This window comes from Podarcis muralis, chromosome 5, assembly GCF_964188315.1.
Source record: "Podarcis muralis chromosome 5, rPodMur119.hap1.1, whole genome shotgun sequence".
NCBI classification, from domain to species: Eukaryota; Metazoa; Chordata; class Lepidosauria; order Squamata; family Lacertidae; genus Podarcis; species Podarcis muralis.
In genome coordinates this window covers 55,551,925-55,574,863 of record NC_135659.1, presented here as the reverse complement: position 1 = coordinate 55,574,863, position 22,939 = coordinate 55,551,925, and the positions used below count along the sequence as shown (strand labels likewise).

General features: G+C 44.9%; 2 protein-coding genes across 6 annotated transcripts in view; one reads left to right on the top strand and one right to left on the bottom strand.

The window, feature by feature from the left end:
- Nucleotides 1-3,829: 3,829 nt before the first annotated feature.
- Nucleotides 3,830-9,879, bottom strand: TMEM217 (transmembrane protein 217). 4 transcript variants are annotated; one of them, XM_077928868.1, is made up of 3 exons: nt 9,529-9,878; nt 8,826-8,925; nt 3,830-4,753 (listed from the first exon to the last, which is right to left on the bottom strand). In XM_077928868.1, the coding sequence occupies exons 2-3, from the start codon at nt 8,826-8,828 to the stop codon at nt 4,160-4,162; spliced, it is 597 nt and encodes a 198-aa protein (XP_077784994.1). In that variant the 5' UTR covers nt 8,829-8,925; nt 9,529-9,878; the 3' UTR covers nt 3,830-4,159. The 4 variants fall into 4 exon arrangements, with proteins under 4 accessions (XP_077784994.1, XP_077784993.1, XP_077784995.1 ...); XM_077928867.1 differs by having other exon boundaries at nt 9,533-9,878; XM_077928869.1 differs by lacking the exon at nt 8,826-8,925 and having other exon boundaries at nt 9,533-9,879.
- A 143-nt stretch (nt 9,880-10,022) lies between these two features.
- The window catches only part of TBC1D22B (TBC1 domain family member 22B), a 38,123-nt gene continuing 25,206 nt past the window's right edge, over nt 10,023-22,939 (top strand). Inside the window, exons 1-7 of one of the 2 annotated variants that reach the window (XM_077928866.1) lie at nt 10,023-10,297; nt 13,700-13,756; nt 16,618-16,919; nt 18,556-18,735; nt 19,467-19,537; nt 20,237-20,365; nt 20,937-21,002. In XM_077928866.1, coding sequence (XP_077784992.1) covers nt 10,242-10,297; nt 13,700-13,756; nt 16,618-16,919; nt 18,556-18,735; nt 19,467-19,537; nt 20,237-20,365; nt 20,937-21,002 — 861 coding nt within the window. In that variant the 5' untranslated portion in view covers nt 10,023-10,241. The remainder of the gene's footprint in view (nt 10,298-13,699; nt 13,757-16,617; nt 16,920-18,555; nt 18,736-19,466; nt 19,538-20,236; nt 20,366-20,936; nt 21,003-22,939) is intronic. The other variant, XM_028733989.2, reaches the window with a different exon arrangement.

The following is a 22,939-nucleotide window of genomic DNA, read 5'->3' as shown; positions in this document are numbered from 1 at the left end:
CTTACAGCAAATGGACCAATTACGTCCATGTGAACCAGCTGTAGCGGTGACTCACTAACTCTGTCACTTCTGGGGTAAGAGACTCTGTGGGTTTTAACCTTTTTACAAATATTACAATCAAGGTACTTGTTACAACTCTTTAAATTACCCCCATCAGCCAATTCAGACATTTTTAGTACACTTTTCCAGCAAGCATGCCCCATTTTCCTATGCAATAAGTGCACACAGTTGTCATGTATAGCTTTGTTATTCACTGCAGGCTGAGATTTACTGACTACTGCTGCAACTTGAGATCCTGCTTTAAGCCAAAACAAGCCTCCCTCTGACTTAGCAGTGCCTAAAATCTCACCAGCCTTCTTAATGATGCAACTGTCTCCTTCAAAATGCACTTTAAACCCAGCTTTTAGCAAACAATCTACAGACATCAGATTGCTCCTTAATGAAGGCACACACAGTACATTTTGCAGACATTCACGAAGACAAGGAACAAAAACTGCACCCCCTGAAATCACTTCGGAAGTACTTCCGTCTGCTAGAGCCACCTGGCTGCACTGTGCTGAGTTCTTGGAAACAAACAATTCATCTGAATTTACGATGTGGCGAGATGCTCCTGAATCGACCACCCAGACAGCTTGTTTCTCATCAGCAATCTTGACCTCGCCGGTCACCAGCTGAGCCGACTGTTTTTGTTTGAAGAATTTCTTTTTCCGCTGCTGCTGCTGATCTCGTCTCTGCTCCTGCACCGGCAACTGAGACTTGACCAACTCCGGACATTGTCGTTTTAGATGCGCTGAGGACCCACATCGGAAACAACGCCTAACAGCAAACGCTGACTCCTCACTGGTACGCTGCTTTTGCGTCACCTCTGGCACGGCATGAAAACTCCTTCCAAACCGCCCGCCTGTAGAAGCCTCTGCAGCCAACGACCTTTCTTGCCGCTTCTGCCATTCTTCAATCAAACGCCCAGTAACGTACCTGACTGATAAATCACGCTCCTGCATGCCTTCTAGAGACAAAACTAAATTATCCCAGCTTTCCGGGAGAGAACTCAAAATAATAGCCACCTTCTCCTGCTGGTCTAACGCACAGTCTCTTTCCTGTAGCGCAGTAAACTTTAACTGTAAACTGTGTAGGTGTTCCTGCATTGTAACCCCAGGCTGTAACATTGCCTTGTACAATGCCTTGCGAATGAACAGCTTGGAAACCGCTGTCTCACGCACATGGAGTTATTTAAGTGCTTGCCACACACCTCTAGCTGTCTTGATTCCCCTCACATACGGCAACTGGGAATCTTCCAGCCCCAAGACAATTGTGGCCCTTGCTCTTTGGTCTTTATCGAGGTCTTCATCATCAGGCTTCACAGGAAACTTACTCACCACTTGCCAGAGACGATCCCTCTGCAGCACTGCCTGCATGCGTTCCGACCACAGCAAGTAATTGGAGTCATTCAGACGCTCAAAAGCCATCTGAACTGGTTGTGAGGTCATCTTGAGAGCGATGTCCCTGGAACCCGGAACCAGCTACTCACGACCACCGAGAGAGAGAACAGGAACCACAGCACCCAGCACTCACACGCTGCAGCTGTTGTCCTTGTGTCCGCTGCGTCACCAGCTCACCACGGTCAGGAACCAGCCAGGAACAACAACCTCTGGAACTACTGGAACCAACGCCGTTGATGCTGACACCACCGCAACTCAGGCTGGCAGCACAATGCCCATAACCTCATGGAACTTTGTAGTGTCAGGCATAGCCCTATTGGCTTTAGCCCAAACGTAGCAGAGTTTACCTGCACAGCGAGGAAGCTAGTTGCGGCAGTAATAACTAGTCTGCTAGACTCAGAATAACTATTTACAGGATTTATTAAAAGGAGAAAATAAAACCTGTAAATAGTTATTCTGAGTCTAGCTGACTAGTCATTACTGCCGCAACTAGCTTCCTCGCTGTGCAGGTAAACTCTGCTACGTTTGGGCTAAAGCCAATAGGGCTATGCCTGACACTACAAAGTTCCATGAATTTTGATGTAAAGGAACCTTCCACAACCTGATCATTGGCTGTGCTTGATGGGGCTAAGGTGAGTTGTAGTGCCTCTGGCCTTTATATAGTAGGCAACATTCAAGTCATGCGCAATTCAGAGGTTTCTATACCCACTTCTCTCCATCCAGGTAAGTAAGAAGCATTACTGCAGTTCGAGGACACATTCCAGCCAGGTGAGAACACACAAGGAGCTAATGGAGTAGGGCCAGTGCGGAGTGGGGCCTGGGAAGGGATGTGGTCTGGTGACAATCCTGGAGGACTGCAGTTGGCCCCCCAGGCCTGAGATTTCCTAGCCATACACTAGAGAGTAGTAACTAATAGAGAAACATGTCCCTTGTGGTTATATTTTTGTTTTTTGAATTATGCTCTAATTTCCACAACTATTAAGATGAATTATTTGGGTATGAAACCAAGTTGAACTGTCACCTTCCTATTTTTCAGTGCCAATTACAATATTGTTTTTTTAAACACTGTTGCTAAAATGTTGCCAAATAAAACGGCAGTTGTGAAGAGGCAAGTGGACCTGACTGCCCAAAAACATCATTCGATAATAAAACCATGTCTATGAAAAAGATGGGGAAAATCTATACCTTCAGAAATTGCACCACTGTTCCGCTCCTTCCCCAGACACACACACACACACACACACACACACACGCTTTGGTTAAGGAAATGAAGGAAGCTCAAGAAAAACAACTACTTGACTTACACCAAACTTTGCCAAAGTGTGTTTGCTGAAAAACGTGAGTGTGGGATTGTGAGGTAGGCATTGCCAGGGAAGGAGTGTGTGTGTGTGTGTGTGTGTGTGTGTGTGTGTGTGTATGCTCTATCCTTCCTCTTCCTGCCACTTTCTCCCTGAACTCTTCCAAGGCTGACTTTTCTGCCTCACCAGGATTCTTTTCAATCTTGGGACCAGCTAAAATCAAGCCAGCTACTGGGGAAGAGTTGTGAGTGATTAAGCACTACCAACTGCTTTCCTCCTGCAAAGTCCCCATCTCTGCATTTGTATTACCGTATTTTTCGCCCTATAGGATGCACCGGCCCATAGGACGCACCTAGGTTTTTTTGGGGGGGGGGGAAATAAAGGGGAAAAAAATTATCCCCCCCCCCAGCCGCGGATATCTGCCCGAAGCGCGGGGCACTCTGCTTCAGCGCGCCCCGCGCTCCGTGCAGCAGGCTGCGGATGTCTGCCCGAAGCACGGGGCACTCTGCTTCGGCACGCCCCGCGCTCCGGGCAAGCAGGCTGGTATCCGCAGCCTAGGGAGCCCTGCGGGAACTCCCCCAAGCTCCCCAGGCTTGCTGATAGCTTCCTGAAGCCTGGAGAGCGAGAGGGGTCGGTCCACACCGACCCCTCTCGCTCTCCACACTTCAGTGAAAGCCTGCATTCACCCCATAGGACGCACACAGATTTCCCCTTCATTTTTGGAGGGGGAAAAGTGCGTCCTATAGGGCGAAAAATACGGTATTTAGTAACCTTGAGGCAGTGTGTCATTCTGGCCAAAGAAAGGGAGCAAACACTACTTTAAAAATAATAATCTAGCAATAAATAATCTTCACTGTGACATTTCACATCCAAGCACATATGTTGTTAGAGACATCAGCTTTTTCCACGGAATTTCATGATCCCAGTTTTCCACAGCCATATCATTGTGATTATATGAGTTAGAAAGGAAACTATTGCCTTGCCCAAATATTCTGATGATACAGTTCACATGTCTTCATAACTCAATCAGGCAAAACAAGATTGTGTGTTATGTGTGTGTGTGTGTATGGGGGGGAATAATCCAAAATACAATGGAGAGGAAATATATGTTTATTAAGGACATCAGGTCAATCCAATAAGGTAATAAGAATTTAAAAAAAAAAAAGTCAAACCACATGCAGCACCACTTAGAATGCATGAATTTATACATCAGATTTGCAACTCTGGCAAGACAAACCCATGTTTTGCGGCCCTGCTGAGTGTTTGACAATCCCTCTGTTCTTGCAGTTCCAGGCAGGCAACAATAACCAGAGGCTTTTAAAGCTCCCAGTGGCCAGCAATACAAGGTTGATGAACTGTACTCATCTTGCTTTGTCCCAAGCATTGCAAGCCTGCTAGTTTGCACAAATTACCTGACAACTCTTATTGAACTCTCCTAGCATTGATACCCAGCCTAAACTTGGGAGGCTCTGACACACGTCTTGATATCCGCCTTGTCTTCAGTGACATCCTCCCTGTGCTTCTGCCTTCAACAATCATCAGAAGATATGTTATGATAAAGAGAAGCCAAAAGCAGTCTGTGGGGATTCTGGTGGCCAATCCAAACCATTCCAAGTCACTTATTGAATAAAGAGCTGCCCTTGCTGTTAGAACTACGAGGACAATGTTGGCTAGATCATAGAAGATGATCCAAACAATGTAGATAAACAATCCTACAGTGTCTCGCCTCTGGATGGATAAGAGGAAGTAGAAACAGATAGGATAAGTTATAACAGCCAAGCCGATTGCAGTGTAATAGTAATATGGGATGACCCACATCGTTCCAATGGAATAATTTTCTTCCTGATGCAGTTTTATCAGAGCTAGGGAGCGATTTAGGTGGCCAGCCTCAAAGATCAGGTACATATTGGTTGTCAGAATCATGTAGACCCCAGCTAGAAGAGATCCTGCTTTTGGAGCTACACCACAGATACCACCTGCAAACAGGATGATCATCTTCTCACTTCCAAAAATCCCCTGAAAGGCAAGTAAAACTGAATTAGTAGTGAAGGATATGGAAAATGTTTCCAGAATTCTCTGAGAAAGCTTAAAGATATGTTCAAACTAGAGATGAATACAAAACATCAGAGTAGGAGAGAATGCAAATATATTGATGCACACCTAGGTTGCTTCCAGACTGTCCTGTCTTGTGGGTGGGATTCAGCTGTTTACCAGAAATACATGTTACACAATTTAAGTACATTATGCACTCTTTGTCAACAAATCCACTTACACACTCACCCCTTTTGCTGTAAGGAAAGTGATGGGAACATGTAGGATAACAGCAGTTGCTTAACACAATGTTGTATAACCTTCCAGCAAAGAAATCAGAATGAATGTGCAACAAACAGTGGATGATTTATAACTACCTCACAAAAATTGTGCAAACAAATCAGGATGAAGGCTCAGAAAGCAGGTCACATGAAGGTGACCTTGGATGCACAAGCAACAGCAACATATGAAATTGCATGTTTGCAGCATGACTTCAAGAATCCAAAAGAGTGCATAGATATCTGCAGAGACAGAACCATCCCACCAAGTGTTATGTAGCACCTCTAAAAATATCCAGCTATTCCTATGATAGCCTGCAATTCAGAAATAAGTTTTGATTTTGGCCTGGAGAGGTCTTCCTTACAGAAAGTCAGGCTCACATATTCCAAACCAGCCCAGTTGCAAGAGTGCCTCTAAAATGTATTGTTTCCTTTCAGTGTAAATCTCTGCCATTCTTTCATTATCATTTGTAAATCAGAAGTAAGTAAAAGACCAAATCAACAGTGGCGTAGCGTGGGTTGTCAGTACCCGGGGCAAGGCAAGTAATTTGCGCCCCCTAACCCGTGGATTTGCGCCCCCTAACCTGTGGATTTGCCCTAACCCCAGATGTTGCGCCCGGTGCGGCTGGCCCCCCCTGCACCCCCCACACTACGCCACTGCAAATCAAACTAAGCTATTGGCACCCAGCTATCAAACCTCCCACTCTCTCCTCAAATTAAAGGTAAAGGGACCCCTGACCATTAGGTCCAGTCGTGACCGACTCTGGGGTTGCGGTGCTCATCTCGCTTTATTGGTCGAGGGAGCCGGCGTACAGCTTCCGGGTCATGTGGCCAGCATGACTAAGTCGCTTCTGGCGAACCAGAGCAGCGCACGGAAACGCCGTTTACCTTCCCGCTGGAGCGGTACCTATTTATCTACTTGCACTTTGATGTGCTTTCAAACTGCTCCTCAAATTAGGAAGCAATAAATTTCAACAGTCTGAGGCTTTTGCTTGAAAAGTCCAAAAGATATGTCAAGCTCCATCTCACCAGAGCAGAGGAATAAGATGCATTTCTAGAAATCATTTTGCAAACTTTTTTAAAACAAGCTCTTCCTGGCTGACATAATTTCTTTTTTTTAACACCCATTCACAGTGTTAGAAATTGAGATATGAAAGCTAGGAGCTAAATGGTACCTTAAACCTAGATTATGGGCACAACAACGGAGTGTCTAGGTGCACTTTTTTATAACAAGAATACAAAGCTGAAAATGAATGAACAGCAGCTAAAATATTACGTTCATTTTTCATGTGATCTAGTCCTTCCCCTGCCCACCCACCCCCCTAATATTCTTAAGAGCATCTCTTCTCCAGTCTTCAGAGAATAGCTGAAAGTGGGGAGGCAGAAAAAGCTCGTCCTTTCCTTCCACTCTGTAGTTTTAATCTGAAATCTCAGACGCAGTGCTGCACGCAGAGCTCAGAAACTGATCACACTAATGAAATTCCCTGTTGCAAAATGGTAAAATGGCCTAGAACAATGGGAGTTTCAAACACTGCCCATTCACTATCAGGAAGAAAGAATTTGTTTCTATGCTAATTTTTGAGACTAACTCAGGCATAACAGGTGATGCTTTTCACTTTACTAGCTAGGAATCCTTTGGGTACTAAAGGGATCTCACCTCATTGTCAAGGAATTTTCTGATGGACTCCCCCCACCCACCCACCTTTCCTTCCCCCTAACCCCTTTGTTGCTGAAGAGGTACTCTTGCCTTCAACACACTGAACCTCAGGCTCAAAAATAAGGAAAGTTATTAAACTTTAGAAAGAAAGCCCATCAGCTGTCCAACACCTCCCTCCCCTTCTACCTTACACTTTGAAAACCAATCAAATTCCTCTTTCTAGGGGATACCAGTCTCTCCTTTTTCCCTTTGTCATGCTAATTTCTTCCTCCCTAATTTTCTCACCCCAAAAGCTCAGATCTCCCTATGCTCAGTAATCTCAGCCACTGTCCCAAAGTCTTCCATTTTTCTTCTGATTTTCACCTAAAACTCCCCCAAAGTCCTTCCCAATCATTCCTCTGACCCCCCCTTTCTCTTCTGTAAATAAACAGCTCAAGCCAGCTCCCACCCCCACATTCTAGTACAACCTTAACCTCTTCAGCCAACAACCCCCCCCCCCGCAACTCTCTTTCCCTGACCACATCATAGTTTTCCTATGTGTTCCTAGGAATACTTCTAAGAATAACTCTTGCATGGTTTTAACTTTCCCAAGCCTCATTCTATTCTTGGTGTGCTGTTTATTGATTTTGTTTAATATGTTTAGTAAATGTGCTGATTCCTTTCTGAGGCAATCAGCTAATTCCCTTTTGATATAATAAAATTGACTTGATTTATCTCTGTTGCCTGTATTAACTCCTGGGGTACCAAACTCTGGAGTGTATCCAGGTCACAACCTCATAAGATTCCTAGAAGTGTCAGGTTTGATTTTCCTGTTTCTTCTGTGTGATTTTTAATTCTCGTCTCTATTTCTGTAAATCTAGGTTCTAATTGTTTTACTGAATTTAACAGACTTACTGTTTTATTGATAATCTCCTTGTCTCTTTATTTCAATGAATTTGTTATAAAGTATTCTACAGCAATCCATTTTCCTCTTTAGTTTTTAAAATAGTTTTGTGATTTTTAAAATAACCATCTTCAAATTCTTTAGCAAAAAATGTTTTAATTGTTCTAGTACTGAACATGCCACCTTCTCTGTCTATTTTAAAATCTGTTTTACCCATTTTGAAAGCTTGCACTTCCCAGTCTTAAAATGTGCTTCCATCTCATTTGTACATTTTCTGCTTTCTTTTCCAGCACAATTGATTATAATATCCAGAAAAGTAACTAATGCAAGCTTGCTGATATCATTTAGTTATCAGCAAAGAATGTTGAACCCAATAAAAGTTAGAAAGGGAGAAGAAAAAAGGTAAGGGAGGGGGAAGAATTCACTAAGAAATTCATTAGCCAAATAGGAATTAATTATTTAAGCAATTTCATTACTATATTGTTCTTAACAGACTGAAATCTTACTGTTTCTAAGAAGTTCTGGCAGAAAAATAAAAAGGGGACGAGCACAAGGAATACAGCTGAAAAAATGAAAAGGTGCCAGACACTGTGACAGGATTCTATTGACCTCTGGGGGTGAGTGATGCTCTCTTTAGTTCAATTCATTGAACCTTATTTTCTAAATGGTTGTTTATGTGTTACTGCCTCAGTGCTATTATGATTATTATTAGTCCTTAAAAATAGTGTTGCAGTTGCACAGAACAGCTATCAATCACTCTCAGTGGTGCAGCTAGGACTGTGTCTCAAGGCTGAGGTTCAGTGCCCTGCAGTCCGGCCCAGCCCCACTGTGCCCAGTGGCAGATTGCTAGTGTGGTGACAGACAGGCCTTGTATAATCATCCTTTATTTTTCATTTTTAAAAGCACATTTTATGGCCACAGGATAGGCCGGTGGCCATGTACATGTTTTGAGGTTAATGGGAGATACAGTTCAAAACATTTGAATGGCTTGTGGTTGCAAAGCATAGAATAGCAGCATTGATGGGGAAGAAGATAAATGCTAAAAATGTGTTTCCCAATTGAAGTAATACACATGACTGAATTGTGGCAATGTGGTCACCACTTCCCTCTCTGACAAGCAGTAGAAGTGCCCTGGATGAAGAGCACAAGCCTTGGTATGTTCTGTACTTGCTCTGTACTTGCACTTGTATGGATGTTAACTGCTGCCAAAGGTAAATCATACTGCACATTTCTTCTCACCATTTTGAATCTGTTCACTTGATCTCTTGTGACCCCAGTTGTTTATCTCTTCCAAGGATTACTGCTGCATCAGAAAACAATGCCACTTATAGCAAGCTTCCTGTGAAGAAACATTAGAGGAGTAACACACTTGGAATATCCGTATGCTGATACCTTATTTGTCCAAGTGGATAGAGAGCTGCCTCCCCCCTCAAGTAAATAAATACAAATACTTAACTAAAAATAGAAATTGTAGAAAGATTTTGAGAGATTTTTTTGGAGCACTTGGGGGCAAAAGGAAGTAATTTAAAACAACTTGTCGTTGAGACATTTCATTCCGAATCTGCTAGACAGAGCCAGGCAAATGACAGGTGGATGTCCTGCTCCTCGTCAACATAAATCCTGACTGTGCCCACGACATTAAAGGAATGAACATGCCAAAGTTAAATAAGTTCTTGCATTCTCTCTCTCAAGCTGGCTATTGAGTAAGCCAGACTCATTTTGATCCAATGGGTGTTTTGTTCGCACCAATGCCACATGGGCAGTGGCATAGCGTGGGGGTGCAGGGGGGGCCGGCCGCAACATCTGGGGGTTAGGGTTAGGGAGCGCAAATCCATGGGTTAGGGGGCACAAATTACTTGCCTTGCCCCGGGTGCTGACAACCCACGCTACGCCACTGCCCATGGGTGCAGTTTAAAATCTATCCTTGTGAAGAACAGCATACCTACATTAAAAGGGAGGGCAATCTGAGGGCTTCTGAGGAGTTTCAGGTAGGAGCTGAAGGTGACTTTGCTGAAGAAAGCACATAAAAGTAGCGCCTCTGCAAAAATTGGCCTCTTTTTAATGGAAGATTCGAACCATCAGTCTCCCAATAATTAATGATTTTTTTAAAAGTCTGCCTAGATATGAAAGTGTTGTTTATTATTTTCCTCCCTGAGAGAGGGGCAGCCCCCAGCCTGCCTTGGTTTCCCTCACTGGCTTTCCGCTCCCGCTTCTCCGCGAGGACGGCCACTTTGACAGTTAAACCGCCTCCCGCTTCGACCAAACTGCACGTGGCTCCCCCCGCCCCCTCGCCGCAGCCTTCCTCCTCCCCCGCCCCCTCCTCTGTGCATCACTAGGTGAATCGCCCCGCCTCTCGCGCGTTGCGCGCGGCTCCTGGTCCCGCCCTCCCTTCGGCGGCGCCCCCCCCCCTCGCTTATGCTTCACGTTGCTTTAGGAATCTGACTCAGGATTGGCCAGCTAGGGGGACTCTGGCTCAGGCAACCAATGGCTGGGCCGCGCCCGCCCGACTCCAAGATGTCGGCGCTGAGGCCTGGCAACGGGGCTCCCGGAGGGAGGCGGTGAAGCGGCCTCGGCCGGAGGCTTTGGGCCCCACCGCTCCGGCTCGTCCCCTCCCTCCCGGAGCCGGCGGGGTGCTCGGCCTCTGCCCCCCCAGCCATGGCCGCGGAAAGCAGCAAGCAGTTCTGGAAGCGGAGCGCGAAGCTGCCGGGCAGGTGAGCGGCCGCATGAGGCTCGGTCTCCGGGGTGGGCGCCCACCAAGCAGCCGTGCCCCGGGAAGGCGGGAGCCGGTTGGCGGCGCCGGTTCCAGCGGGTGCTTCCCCGCCGCCATTCATCGCAGGGAGGTGCTTCGTGGGGGCTCGCGGCTCTCGTCCTGAAGCCGGTTAGCAGCCTCCCCGCATCTAGAGGGAGCAGGGCAATTGGGAAGAGGACCTCTGTGGGTCCCCCGATGCCCGTGAGGTGAAGCTCGGGATTGCGGTCGCGCCACGATTGCTCTCCGCTGCGGCGCCGGCTGGCCCGGTTAGTCAGCAGCAGCTGCAGTCAGAAGCCCGTCGCCAGCCGGAGAGGCGAGGCTGGCGATCACGGGGCAAATGGGCTTTGCTAGGCTCCCATCTTCCTAAACCCGCTGTGGGGAACGACGAGACTCGCCGGTGCCTCCGTCCTCCCTTGTCCCGGGGCCGTTTGTATTTCGGAGCCAGCCAGGTTGCTCAGCGGACAGGTGCATTGGGTTGCTACTTTGCCCAGGAGCAGAAGTCACTTCCTCATTTGCATAGGTTAATCGGCGTAAGTCCGTATGGGCTTCCTTATCGTGCTGGCGCTTAAACGCTCTGATAGGAGTGAACTTCAAAACCGGGTGGCGAAGAGAATCAACCAGGCTTTAAAAAGCAAACACCAACTAATTACGCCTCTTGCAACTCGGCAACTGAGAATCTTTGCTTTGTTATACCAAGAAAACTCTCTGGAGAACTTCAGGACACACAAAGCTGGCTTTCTAAATATGAAAGCAGAAGTCCTAGACTTCATATTCCCGGAGACGATTTCTCCTTAATGTGCCCACCCCCAAAGCTGGTGAACAGGGAGTTTGCAGTGCTTAAATTACAAAGGGGTGATGTGGAGCGCGGCGGGATGCTTCCCATATTTATTGCTTTTAGCATTGTTTGGGGATGTGTGTGTGATTTGGTTAAAATGGATGAAGTTAGAGGTAAGGTGTGTGGATTTTATAAAAGCCCCCCCCCCCATTTCTTCCATAGTTTAAACCATGGTGGTCTGTGCATCCTTTTGATAAGTCTATCAGTGATGGTTATAACTTATCTCCAGTATCTGAGGGACCATGCGTCATATTCTACTTGTTTTGGAAGACAAATGCTAGAGTATTTTTGCCCTCTTGTCCTGTGAGAACCAGTGTGGTGTAGTGGTTAAGAGTGGTAGACTCGTAATCTGGGGAACCGGGTTCGCGTCTCCACTCCTCCACATGCAGCTGCTGGGTGACCTTGGGCCAGTCACACTTCTTTGAAGTCTCTCAGCCCCACTCACCTCACAGAGTGTTTGTTGTGGGGGAGGAAGGGAAGGAGAATGTTAGCTGCTTTGAGACTCCTTCGGGTAGTGATAAAGTGGGATATCAAATCCAAACTCCTCCTCTTCTTCCTTGGGCTTCCCATAGGCATCTGATTGGCCACCAGGAACAGAATGCAGGACTAGATAGGTCTGACCCTGAAAGGCTCATATGTTTCTCTTCAGCACCGCTCCAATCACTTTATTATTTGGAAACATGGCTGCTGGGGAAACTGTTGTTGGCGGAGGGTTCTGGCTATTGTTGGACAGGGCCAAGCTGGGATGATCTGCTATCAGCCTTAACGAGAGATTTCACATCCCACCCATGTGCAAACTCTTATACTTTTAACACTAATTCTATTGGAATACATTCTTTCTCTATATACTTAGTGTTCAATTCTGATTAGGTTTCCTTCCTCACTCATTAAGAAGACACTTGAAAGCTTGAGGAAACTGCACAATTGTTTGACCGCTCTGAATGAGATTGAGCGATAACTCTCCTCTTTTGATGATTCAGGAGCATGTGCCCCTGAAGAAAGTGAGGTAAGACCTAAGAGGTGATCTTGGCCTCAGGTTTGGGATAAAGGCTGTATAATTCATGAGGCTGTTGCATTAGACTTCAAGCTTTCTAGAATACCAAGGTTCACAACCAGAGTTAAGTGCAAAAGTTATACACTTGGAATTAAATAACTCTGAGCTGAGGAATTTGTTTGGAATACCATCCTTCCGCACAAAAATCCACTTGTGGTTACCCCCCCACCCCACCCTTCAGCAGTGCAATGCAGAATCATTTTGCTGTTCCCATTGTTAAACAATTGGGAGCCATAAATCCTTGCTGATCTACTTCAGATCTCTCAGTAGATCCTAATTTATCTTCTGCTCACCCCTGTGTTATATTGTTCACATGCTCTCTAACCTCATATTGACCGTGCTGTCCCAAGCCAGTTCACCACCGCGAGGCCTCTGGAATGCTTAGCTGGCTTTAAATCCTGCCAGGCTAGTTAATTCTCTGTTTCTCCCTCTAATGTCATCCATCTCTCCGCCTGTCAAACTCTACCAACTTTCTGGGGTAGTTTGGATGTGTGGGAAAAGTACAGCTAAAGGTCTTATAATACGTACTTGGGAAGAAAAGAAATAACAAACATTATTTCTGCAAGTGTGCTGGTGCCTCACTATCTTAGCTTTCTTATCTCATTGCCACATCCTGCTTGCTCACTTGTGTGTTTCTGCCTCTCTAAATCAAGATGTTGTTTCCATCTATAGCTAATTTAAACAGTGAAGTTGACTAAACCAGGTAAACCGGTTTTGGGAAAAGAAATGATCCAACTTGAACTTCAGCCCAACCAATGAACTTAAGCTTTATTCACTGATGTGTACGTTGCCTGCCAGTCAATAGGCTGCTGTGATAGCTCAGGCCAATGGAAGGGGGAGGTGGGTGCACCTACTCTTTTATTTAAATAGCCTGTAGCCTATGTCTTGCCCTCTACCTACTTCTGTGTTCTGAAGCACATGTAGCTAGAAGATGAGTGAAATGAGGGCTAAGTCCTAGGCCCCCCCCCTCCACATAGCTTTTCCCCCAGCTTAGTTGTCTGAATTGTTTGTTAGAAGTACAGTTTTCCTAAACTGTGCAAGTAAAGTTGTCCTTGTGACCAATAGCCCTTATGACCCGTTCTTCACCCCATGTGCTGTATAATCCATGCTGAGAAGAACAAGCACTAAGCTTGTATGTAGTCATGTGGCTTTGCCTCTGTTAAGTCTGCAAAGAATGATGGAGATATTTTGACTGGGGCCAGAGGGCAGAGGAAACTCTCAAAGAGCTGCTTATCGAAATGGGAAATCTTTCTCATGTGTGTTCTTTGGACTGGCCAAAGGGGATGCCAAGAAAAGAATTAGGAGGGTGGGTTGTCAACATTGTTTTTGCTTTTCTAGGTAGCAGATTGTGTTTGTTCCTGCGATTTTGATACCTGGGAGTTATTGACGTTGCTTGTATGTGGCCCATGATACATTCACTGCTGAGGCTAGAATACTTGCTCACAAATCACTTGAGTCTCTTGTTTCCCCTTCAGCATTCAACCTGTCTATGGAGCTCAGCATCCTCCACTGGATCCCCGGCTTACTAAAAAGTGAGTAGCTTCCCTGGTTCTCAGATCTTTAGCACTCATCACCACATGGTGCTGCTTTGCCCTGGGAAGAAGTCTCTTTTGTCTGTCCAGTTATTTTGCTCTCTCCTGTGGATTACCAGCCTCCAAGGCCTCGGTTTAGTTGGTGATCACAGGAGCTATTGCAAAAAGAGAAAAGTGGGATGGAGAGAAAGGGAGCAGCACCAAAAATGCTGAAAGTGAAATTTAATGGCTTAACATACACTGCTGTGTTGTTGGAATTTTGCTAAGTTTTACTTACAGTAGACCCACTGAAATTAACAGACTTAGTCAGGAGAAGACAAGGCTAAGGAGTAAACCCTATACAAATCTGGAGTGGAGTTCCCAAGACAGTTGGATGGCACCTTGTACACCTCCTTCCAGCCAAGCTGGTGTCAAACGTATTGCTCTGCGGAGTCTTGTTATCTGGGCAGCCCAGGCTCTCCATACGCACTGCCCAGGCTTGTACCCCAGGAAGGTCACTTAGGTGCTGAAAATGCAGCAGTTTGACGTCACCCTTGGAAGTGCACTCCATTGTCTCTCGAGACAGACAGATACCGACAAGAAGTCATGTTCACTAATTTCAGTTGGTTTACTCTGAGCAAAACTTAATTAACTACCACCTAATGTGTTTGAGCTAAACACAGGCTTTGGGACCAAGAATTACAAACTACATGATGTCCTTTGTGAACTAAAACTCTAAGGAAGAACTTTTTAGAGTAGGAGAACTTGCAAGTATTGCCTCAATGAGGGATGTCTTGTTTAAATGCCTTGGATGCCATTTGGACCAATAAATTCCCCATCAGGCACCAATTTGAGCTTTACCTGTTTCTTGGCCCTTGAGTACTGGGCATGTAATGAGTTGGTGGCCCCATTATTAAGTCACTATGGGAAGACATTCCCATCACAATTGTTGCTGTTATATCCCAAGGGATTCATGAGTCATGGAGTCTAACCTCCTTGTCAGTCTCTAGAGGGGATTCTCCAAGGGAAAAAAGGAGGGCAAAGACTTTAATGCTGCTATCCAAGCTATGCAGAGCCACCCTAGTTTATGTGTTGCTTGTCTTTATATATAAGCGATTGTGGCAGTTTACGATTATAAATCTAACATGTGCCTTCCCCTGTGCTGAACATCTCGCTCTCGTCATACTATTGTGGAGTTTATAAATACATTGTTCCCTAAATCACAATGTTTGCTAATACTGATGCATTTTGATAGCGGTTTTCAACTGTTGACTATCACAATCCTATATTCATTCGAATCAATGACACTCTAGCCCAGTCTGTTTGTTTTTGAAGGGGGCCATTGCAAGATGAATATAAAATTATAGAACAACTTTGGAGCCATTTGTCTATCATAGATTCTTCTTAGTTAGTGCCAGTTAAGAGGGAGGGATATTTGGGAGTGAAGACCACTTCTCTGGATATCTTGACTAAAAACCTTTGATGAGAATATGCTAGATTAATTGAGTCTGATCTTAAATTTCTGTTGTTTTGAAGAGAGTATCCCCTTCCTACCTTGGGAGGTGTAGAAGGGGTTTTTGCAATCTGCCAGTGAAGCCCTGTTCCAGGTGCCATCTCTTTCAGACATTAGATTGTTGTCAGCTAGAAGCAGAGTTTATTCTGTGGTGGCCCCTGAATTCTGGAACACTCTCTCCCTTGAGGCCTTGTTTTTAATTTGACTGCTGTTGATTTTAGTGATCAGCTAGGGTAGGCTTAGTATTGCTGCATCTGAGTTCATTCAAGCCTCTTATGCAAACAGATTATGTCCTGATTTACTACTTCCCTAATGTGACTAAAATCCCCTTCATCAGAAACATTACTTTATGAAAGTTTTACCATTTTCAAAGCATATCTCATGGGTCTGAAGATCTCACTGCTCTTTCTGCATTTGAATGTATGGCTTATACTCATTAATCTCTTTTCAGTGCCTATTTGGACTGACTATATAAATCTGTAAATTTAAATGAATGAAACATTCTTAATGTCAGTTTCTGCTGATGATATTTTATTATTTTTGACACATTTGCAAATAAAAATTCTAAGAAAAGGTGTAACTTGGATGTAAGTGGTCCCCTTCAACAAAGACATCTTCAAGGAATAGCATTAGTTTTTCTGTATTGCCTTTGTCTGGCTTATCTCTTGAACATGCTGTTCTTGACTAGGCTTTCTGAAGTAGTTTTGAGACATTTCCATTTTCTTTGTTCTCAGCTTCTCTCTTGGTCTCCTTAACCTTGCTGGAGTTCATGTGCTTTCTGAGTTTCTTGTTCGGACATGAACTTTCTCTTTATAGCACAAGGACTTTGACTCATTTAACTGAGAACAAAGCAAATGCAGCTTATGAAAGAATAGTTGTGCCTGATTATGCCTCTCTTCTACGTATATGTTAACCTGATAGCAAAGCAGTATGTTATTGTGGCTACTTTCAAATTGTATGCCTGCACTTTTACTGTTCTCCAGGATTCCATATGTGCTCCCTGAAGTTGAATCCAGTCTCCTCCTTTGCTTTGCTTGCCAAGCAAATACTTCAGACTGGCAAACTTTCTTCATCGAGGCATTTGGCAGAAGCATTTCTCCTCACTGTCCCATGTGCCAAGACTGCAAAGCTCACTGGTTCAGACATTGAACTTTGCACTTGGTGGAGAGCTTATAGGAAGACTTTGCATTCCTTCTCTTTACCCTGACCAGACGAGAAAGGAACTGTACCATGGGATGGAGAAGTGGCAGTGGGGGCTTGACCTGCAGAGGAAATTGAATCAAGTAGGGCAAATTAGGCTATAGGCAGGGGAAGGTGCGATGCAGAGTTTGACCACATTGCATTAATGCCAGCTTCCTTTATTTTGTAGCTTCATCAAGGAACGGTCAAAGATCAGCGCGCTACCCATGAAGAATAAGAAGGCCAGCAGTTTTCACGAGTTTGCCCGCGACACCAGTGACGCCTGGGACATTGGGGATGATGAAGATGAGGACTTCCCATCTTTCCAGACTTTGAACTCTAAGGTGGCCAAGGCCACAGCAGCCCAGGTGCTGGAGAACCACAGCAGGCTGCGTGTGAAACCCGAGTGGCCCCAGGTGGCTCTGAATGAAGCACCAACCAATTGTAAGGTCATCAAGTCCAATAGTGAGGCCCAGCTGTCCAGAGCGCCTGGTAAGGGCCCCCTGGCCTTTTTACCCTATGTGATCTTGTCAAAGGTGTGTGGGTTCTACAGGTCTGCACAAGGGTCACTTTGGGAGTCAAGTGCAGAACTTAGCATTCTGAGGATCTTGAATTCTAGCCAAGGAATGTGGATGATCTCTCTCTTATGGCTGAAAAAATAGATTTGAATATGCGTGGTCAATTCCTGTTGACACCTTGAAAGCTGGTGAGGGGTTGAGTTAGTGCTTTATGGAGCTCCCTGTTTGCCTCATTTTAGCAGGAGCAGAATAAATTAATGCTGATAATATGTGACTTCTCTTGATTTTCATAACTCTCATTAGTGGACACTGTTGTTGGTTGGTTGCTGGGATAGGTGAATCCTTCGTCTGATCCAGTAGCATCCTTCTTATTCAGCTAGTAGAAATTTGCTTTCGTTGGCACAGACTATATAGGTTACCTTGGTGTAGTTTTACACCACATATACTTTTGCAGAGTATGCACAGATCTGGTATACTTCCATGGGATAAAAGCCTAGTGTCCTGTCAAATCAGGCCCACTATTGGGCACAGTCCTTATGTTACTCCTTTTGCAAGTGATTGGGGCAAGCTTTCTATGAGTAAGCCTTCTTAGTTAACAATGAACCAATCTGAATAGGGTTTACTGGATGGGGGTGGGTGGGACCTAGAGCTTTGCACTAAGGACTTTGGAACAGGCATGCAAGACATACTCAAAATAGTTTAGATAATATGGACCAGACCTTTTTGTGATGGTGCTAGTGGAGTAAGCAAAGCATACTCTACTTTTTAGCTCTGAGAATGAGCCTTCCTATCACAGAACCACCACCAGATGGCCCCAGAGTCATGTCTCACCTCCAGTTATCTGCTGGAAACTGACTGGCCACTTGGCATAGAGGTGTCAGTGGAATTTGGGATAGTAAACTGCCTTTGTGTTTTTCTGCTTCCTCCCATATGTGTTGAGTTGTCTGTCCAGCATGTTAGAAGAGGAAGGAAGGAAGGAGAGCATGAAAATTGGAGCAAAAGGATTGACCTTGAGGAGATGATGGATGGAGAGCAGTGAGAGCCTAGCTGTGTTTATTGTTGGAGGACAGGTCAGATGAATCTTTGCCTCAGTAATTATGCAACAAAAATGGTCTGAGAGCCATCCATGCAAACCACTGAGTGATGCCTATTCTGGATAATGTGGTATTTTCTTTCGCCACTGCTTATTAGCCCAGAAAAACTGAGCAGGACTCCTGGATCACTACTGTCCTGTGCTGCTAAAGCATTGTTCCAGTTGAACTGAAAGTCCAAATATTACATTAAAGGGATTCCTTCTGTTCCACAGAACGTGCAGTTGAAGCAGAGTAGCTGCCCAGCAGGAGTGCAGGAGTTTATATTTCCTGCTTGTTGAGGTTGCGTTTGTATCTTTTTAATAATAGTGTGGCAGGAAAAAATTCAGTTGGTGGAGCTTCTGTCCCCATTCAGTGATGGGGGACAAACTTCACAGGTGTGAAGCCTTTCTTCATCGTGCATGTTTGTGAAGGTGTGCAGACCTTTTTGGGAATGGTAGTGGATTCTGGAAGCTCCAGACAGTGCTTGCCGCTGCCCAGTATGCTCATGGCCTGATGGACCTCTTTAAACTCTTTTAGAGGATGCCTGTGTGCGCAACCCCCTCCACAAACAGCAATCCCTCCCACTCCGACCCATCATTCCGCTTGTTGCTCGCATCTCTGACCAAAACGCTTCAGGGGCTCCTCCCATGACGGTGCGTGAGAAAACTCGCTTGGAGAAATTCCGGCAGCTTCTGTCTAGCCACAACACAGATCTAGGTGAGTCCAGGCAATAAACTCAGAGGGTCCTGTTAGTTTCAGGGATATCACCAGAGGGGAGAGAAGTGTGCTCCCCGTTTGGTTCCTTTCTCTTGTTTAGAAGTAGTTTTGCGTTGAAACTGTACTCAGTAACTAGGATAAGTGTGACACTGATGTCTTGTTTTGTTGAGTGGCTAATAAGCACTGCCTAAATCGGGAAGTCATCCCAGGCATTGCGGAACACAACTCCCATAATCTCTAGTAAGTATGGCTAGTTGTCAAGGATTATGGGAGTTAGGTATCATGGCATCTGCAGGGCACCATATTGGCTGCCCCTGGTTTAAAGAGTGGTGTGCGACTCAGAATCAATGGAATATATTTATTTTAAAAAAACCTTTTCCAGTGCTCCAGGCTGCTTATGCCATGTATTCAAGCCACAATTCTACACCCCTTTATCTGGGAGAAAGCTGTATTGTAATCAATGAGACTTACTTCTGGGTAGACACGTATGGAATTGCAGTGCAAGTTACATAAATGTTTGATAAAAATACAATTAAAAACCTATAATTACAAAAAAAAGAAAGAAAAAAGGAATCATAGACACCATCACCATAGAAACCTACATATCTAGCAAAAAAGTCTCTCGTGGTTCTGGAACCTGCCAAGCTGACAGGAGTTGCTTTTCCTCCCTAGTGTAGAAATGCAAGCCAAGATACTGCGTGTGAATAAATTTAACTGCTCTCCATTTGCAGATGAATTGAGGAAATGCAGCTGGCCTGGGGTCCCCAGAGAGGTCCGGCCTGTGACGTGGCGACTTCTATCAGTGAGTGCTGCTTCCCTAAGCTGGGGCAACTTGCGTACATCTGCAATCTATAGAATACATACAAACGACAGAGCTGGACTCTAGGGAAACATGTCAGCTATACTAGGCCCCGGTTGAGTTCTTCAGGTCTTTTTCAGCCTAGACACCTGGGATCCTTTAACGGGAGAGGAACGCCTCCCTCCCATAAACATGAGAGAATATTACCTTTTAAAAACTAGGCATCAAAGCAATGGAGACTTAGAAATAAGATTTGCCTGACTTAGAAATAAGAGTTGCCTGTACGTTGTGTTGGTTATACCTGGAAAAAACAAACATGCTGCTGGATTCCAGAAAGCCGCTTCTGCAAAAAGTGAGATATGATGATTAGCTTCAGAAACTTTTTTTTTGTAGCAGCAAGTGTTCAAACTAAGTTTGTTGGATTCTATGCAAGGTAGCCTTGAATGCCCGTAAGAGTGATGGGGGGATTCTGGCAGTTGCCACTTCTTCCACCACACTTGGATAGAAGGAGTTGCCTTTGCTGAACCTTCTATGAGATTCTTACATGGCTCCGACTTTTCTTTTACTGAATCCTGCACTCCTGGTTAGAACAGTTCTCCTGCAAACTACTTTCAGGCATGCATGTGTGTAGGGAAGTTGAGGACCTTGAGCACAGCAGAGGAAAAGGAGACTTGCCTTGACAGGCTTTTCTTTCTCCTACAGGGTTACCTCCCTGCCAGCATGGAGCGGAGGAAGCTGACTTTGCAGCGCAAACGAGAAGAGTATTTTGGTTTCATTGAGCAGTATTACGACTCCAGAAATGAGGAGCACCATCAAGATACATACCGGCAGGTACCCAGCCCCCTACTTCCTGCTGCCTGCCATTTCTTTCGCTTAGCATCTGGGGTACATTAGGATTCCATGGCACAGGGCTTAGTCATTCCACTAACAGTGGCAACAGTGTGCTTTTTACCTGTAACCTTGTCTCTTACCGTGGCAGACCCATCCTACACAAAACAGTGTTTTTGGGTGTTAGTGGTCAGAAGTGAGCAGATGTTAACTCTTGACCTGCCAAGAGATCCTAGAGAAGAAATACTTTAAAAATTTACCCAGGTATTTGAAGTGGCCTTTAAAAAGTGTTCTGCTTTCAAGCATTCCAGATACTCTGCTTTGTGTTCTAAATGCAGCCTCTGTTAAAAGGATTTTGGATGATAGGCTAGCATGTTCTTTTTTATTAAAGAAGGAGGAGCAAAACAGTTCTTCGGGATTTCTGAATGAGTCAATATCACCTCTTCCACCTTAAGTCATAGTTCTGCTTTGGCTTGAGCCAGAGAAATATTGCCTCTAGTGCTGCAATTGTGCTGATCAGCTTGGCAACCATTAATGTTCTCTGATACATATATATTTTACAATTGTCTTTCAGATCCATATAGACATTCCACGGACGAACCCCCTCATCCCTCTGTTCCAGCAGCCACTAGTACAGGAGGTAAAAGGGGCCTTTTCTTTTTAGCTTTCCTGCAGTGTGAGTTGCCAGCCTGTGTTGATGGGCAGGAAGTTTCTCCTGCCCCCCCCCAAAAAAAATATCTAGCATTTTTCCCCCAGTCAGCTGCTTTCTGCTGTATGCATGGGCTTTTCTAAAAAAGAAAGTCATAGCTGATTTCAACCTCAGCAGTGAAATTTTGTACATTTCATTCCAAAAGCAGAGTTGCCACCCATTTCTTAATTTGGTATCTTGTGCAAATTCTGTGCTCAAGCTGAACTCTCAGCTGAAATGCAAGTTTTTTTTGCAGGAGCAAGCTCAGTTTGCATGCTTTACTTACAGTTCCCTAGGGGTGGCAGGAACTGCTCTTTCCTTCAAGATCCACACCTATCTGGAAACGATAGAACTAGACGTTAGAGGTGATGCGTGGCTGTCCCTGAGATTCAGCCTTGAATCTCATTTTCCCTCTCTTTGGTAATATCTGGTAATAAAAAAAATGTGACAAGACTTCACCCCATTATTTTTCCTTATCCCCCTACACAACATTGGATGCTGGTTGCAGGGATGTAGAAACTCATAGCATAGTGACAGCATGTCCTATATTTTGTGTTACTAGATGATGCAGGGAACAGAGGCGGGAAAAATGTGGGACTGCTGTTTCCATCTGCAGGTATGCAGTACCCATAATGTGTAATTCTGGGCTCAATTTCATAAGACTCCACAATTTGAGTTGATGTCTCTTAGGAACAGAGACTGCCAGCCTGTTACGCCAAGTGTGCTTATGGCAAGATATCATCTCAATCCCAAAGGCACACTATCAGTGTGTGTGTTGCAGAGTTGTGCATGAAGTTTCGCAGCAACAATGTGACTTGCCAGAGGCTAAATAGTTTGTTAGTGGCAGAGCCAGGAATGAGCTACAGCTTCTGTCTGAACCAGACAGAATTGCAGGAATTAATAATGAAAACTGACTTTTGCAGTATAGCTCAAAATCCTTTGACCGACCTAATCCTGTTGAATATTTACTGATGCTTGCAGAGCATGCCAGTTCAGTCAAGTCTGAGTGGACTTAATCCAAGTCCCTTCTGCATAGCGGAGAGGCAGGGTTTGCAAAGAACCGGTAATTGACTGATGTTGGAGTTTATGAAAATTGATGTCTAAAGCCACAGGCCCTGCTATCATGCAAGCTTGATTCACATTTTCTGGTTTTTGGAGCACAGAAGCCCACAGTGTGTCCCATTAGGGGGGGAAACTCAACAAAGTCCTGTGCTATTGTCTTGAAATTAATAGGTTCATGACTGTTCTGAGCTACATTGTCATTGCTACTGTAATATGGCTTGTTTGCTGGTGTATGCCTCCTTTCTCCTTCTAGCGGACAATGGCTCATAGATTGGGGGTTAAAGCATTGTTCAGCCTGTGGCTTAAAGCATTGTTCAGCCTGAAACCTAGAATACTTCATTGTTAACGTAGGTGGTAGTGCTGTAAAGCAAACTGTCATGCTCAGAGTATGATTAACGAGAGCTGTCTATTGTAATTGTGCTGAACGCCATTGCAGACCAATCTGCTAAACTGTAAAATGAATATATGCAGGCTCCTTAAAGGAATTTCCCCCCAAGAAATGTATGTCCAAGGTAATGAGGATGGCACCCGTCTTTATAACAGTTTTGCAAGGTTTTTTTTTTGCAAATAGCGGCAAATGCCCTCCGGATCTGTTCTCTTGTGTTTTGTTAGAGGACAAGTCTTTAAATCTGACATTTTGCTTGCCTGCAAATTTTGATCCTAGTGGATGCAAATGGAATGAGGTGCTCCAGCCAGCAGCCCACCAGTGTTCTGAAGGCAGGGCTCCTCATCTTTTGGAAGTGCACATGTAGGAACTGTATGAAACTTCAACCATAGCTTAGGTTCTTGTGGATTTCAGCTTTCTTAAGTGAAGAACAGCATGTTCC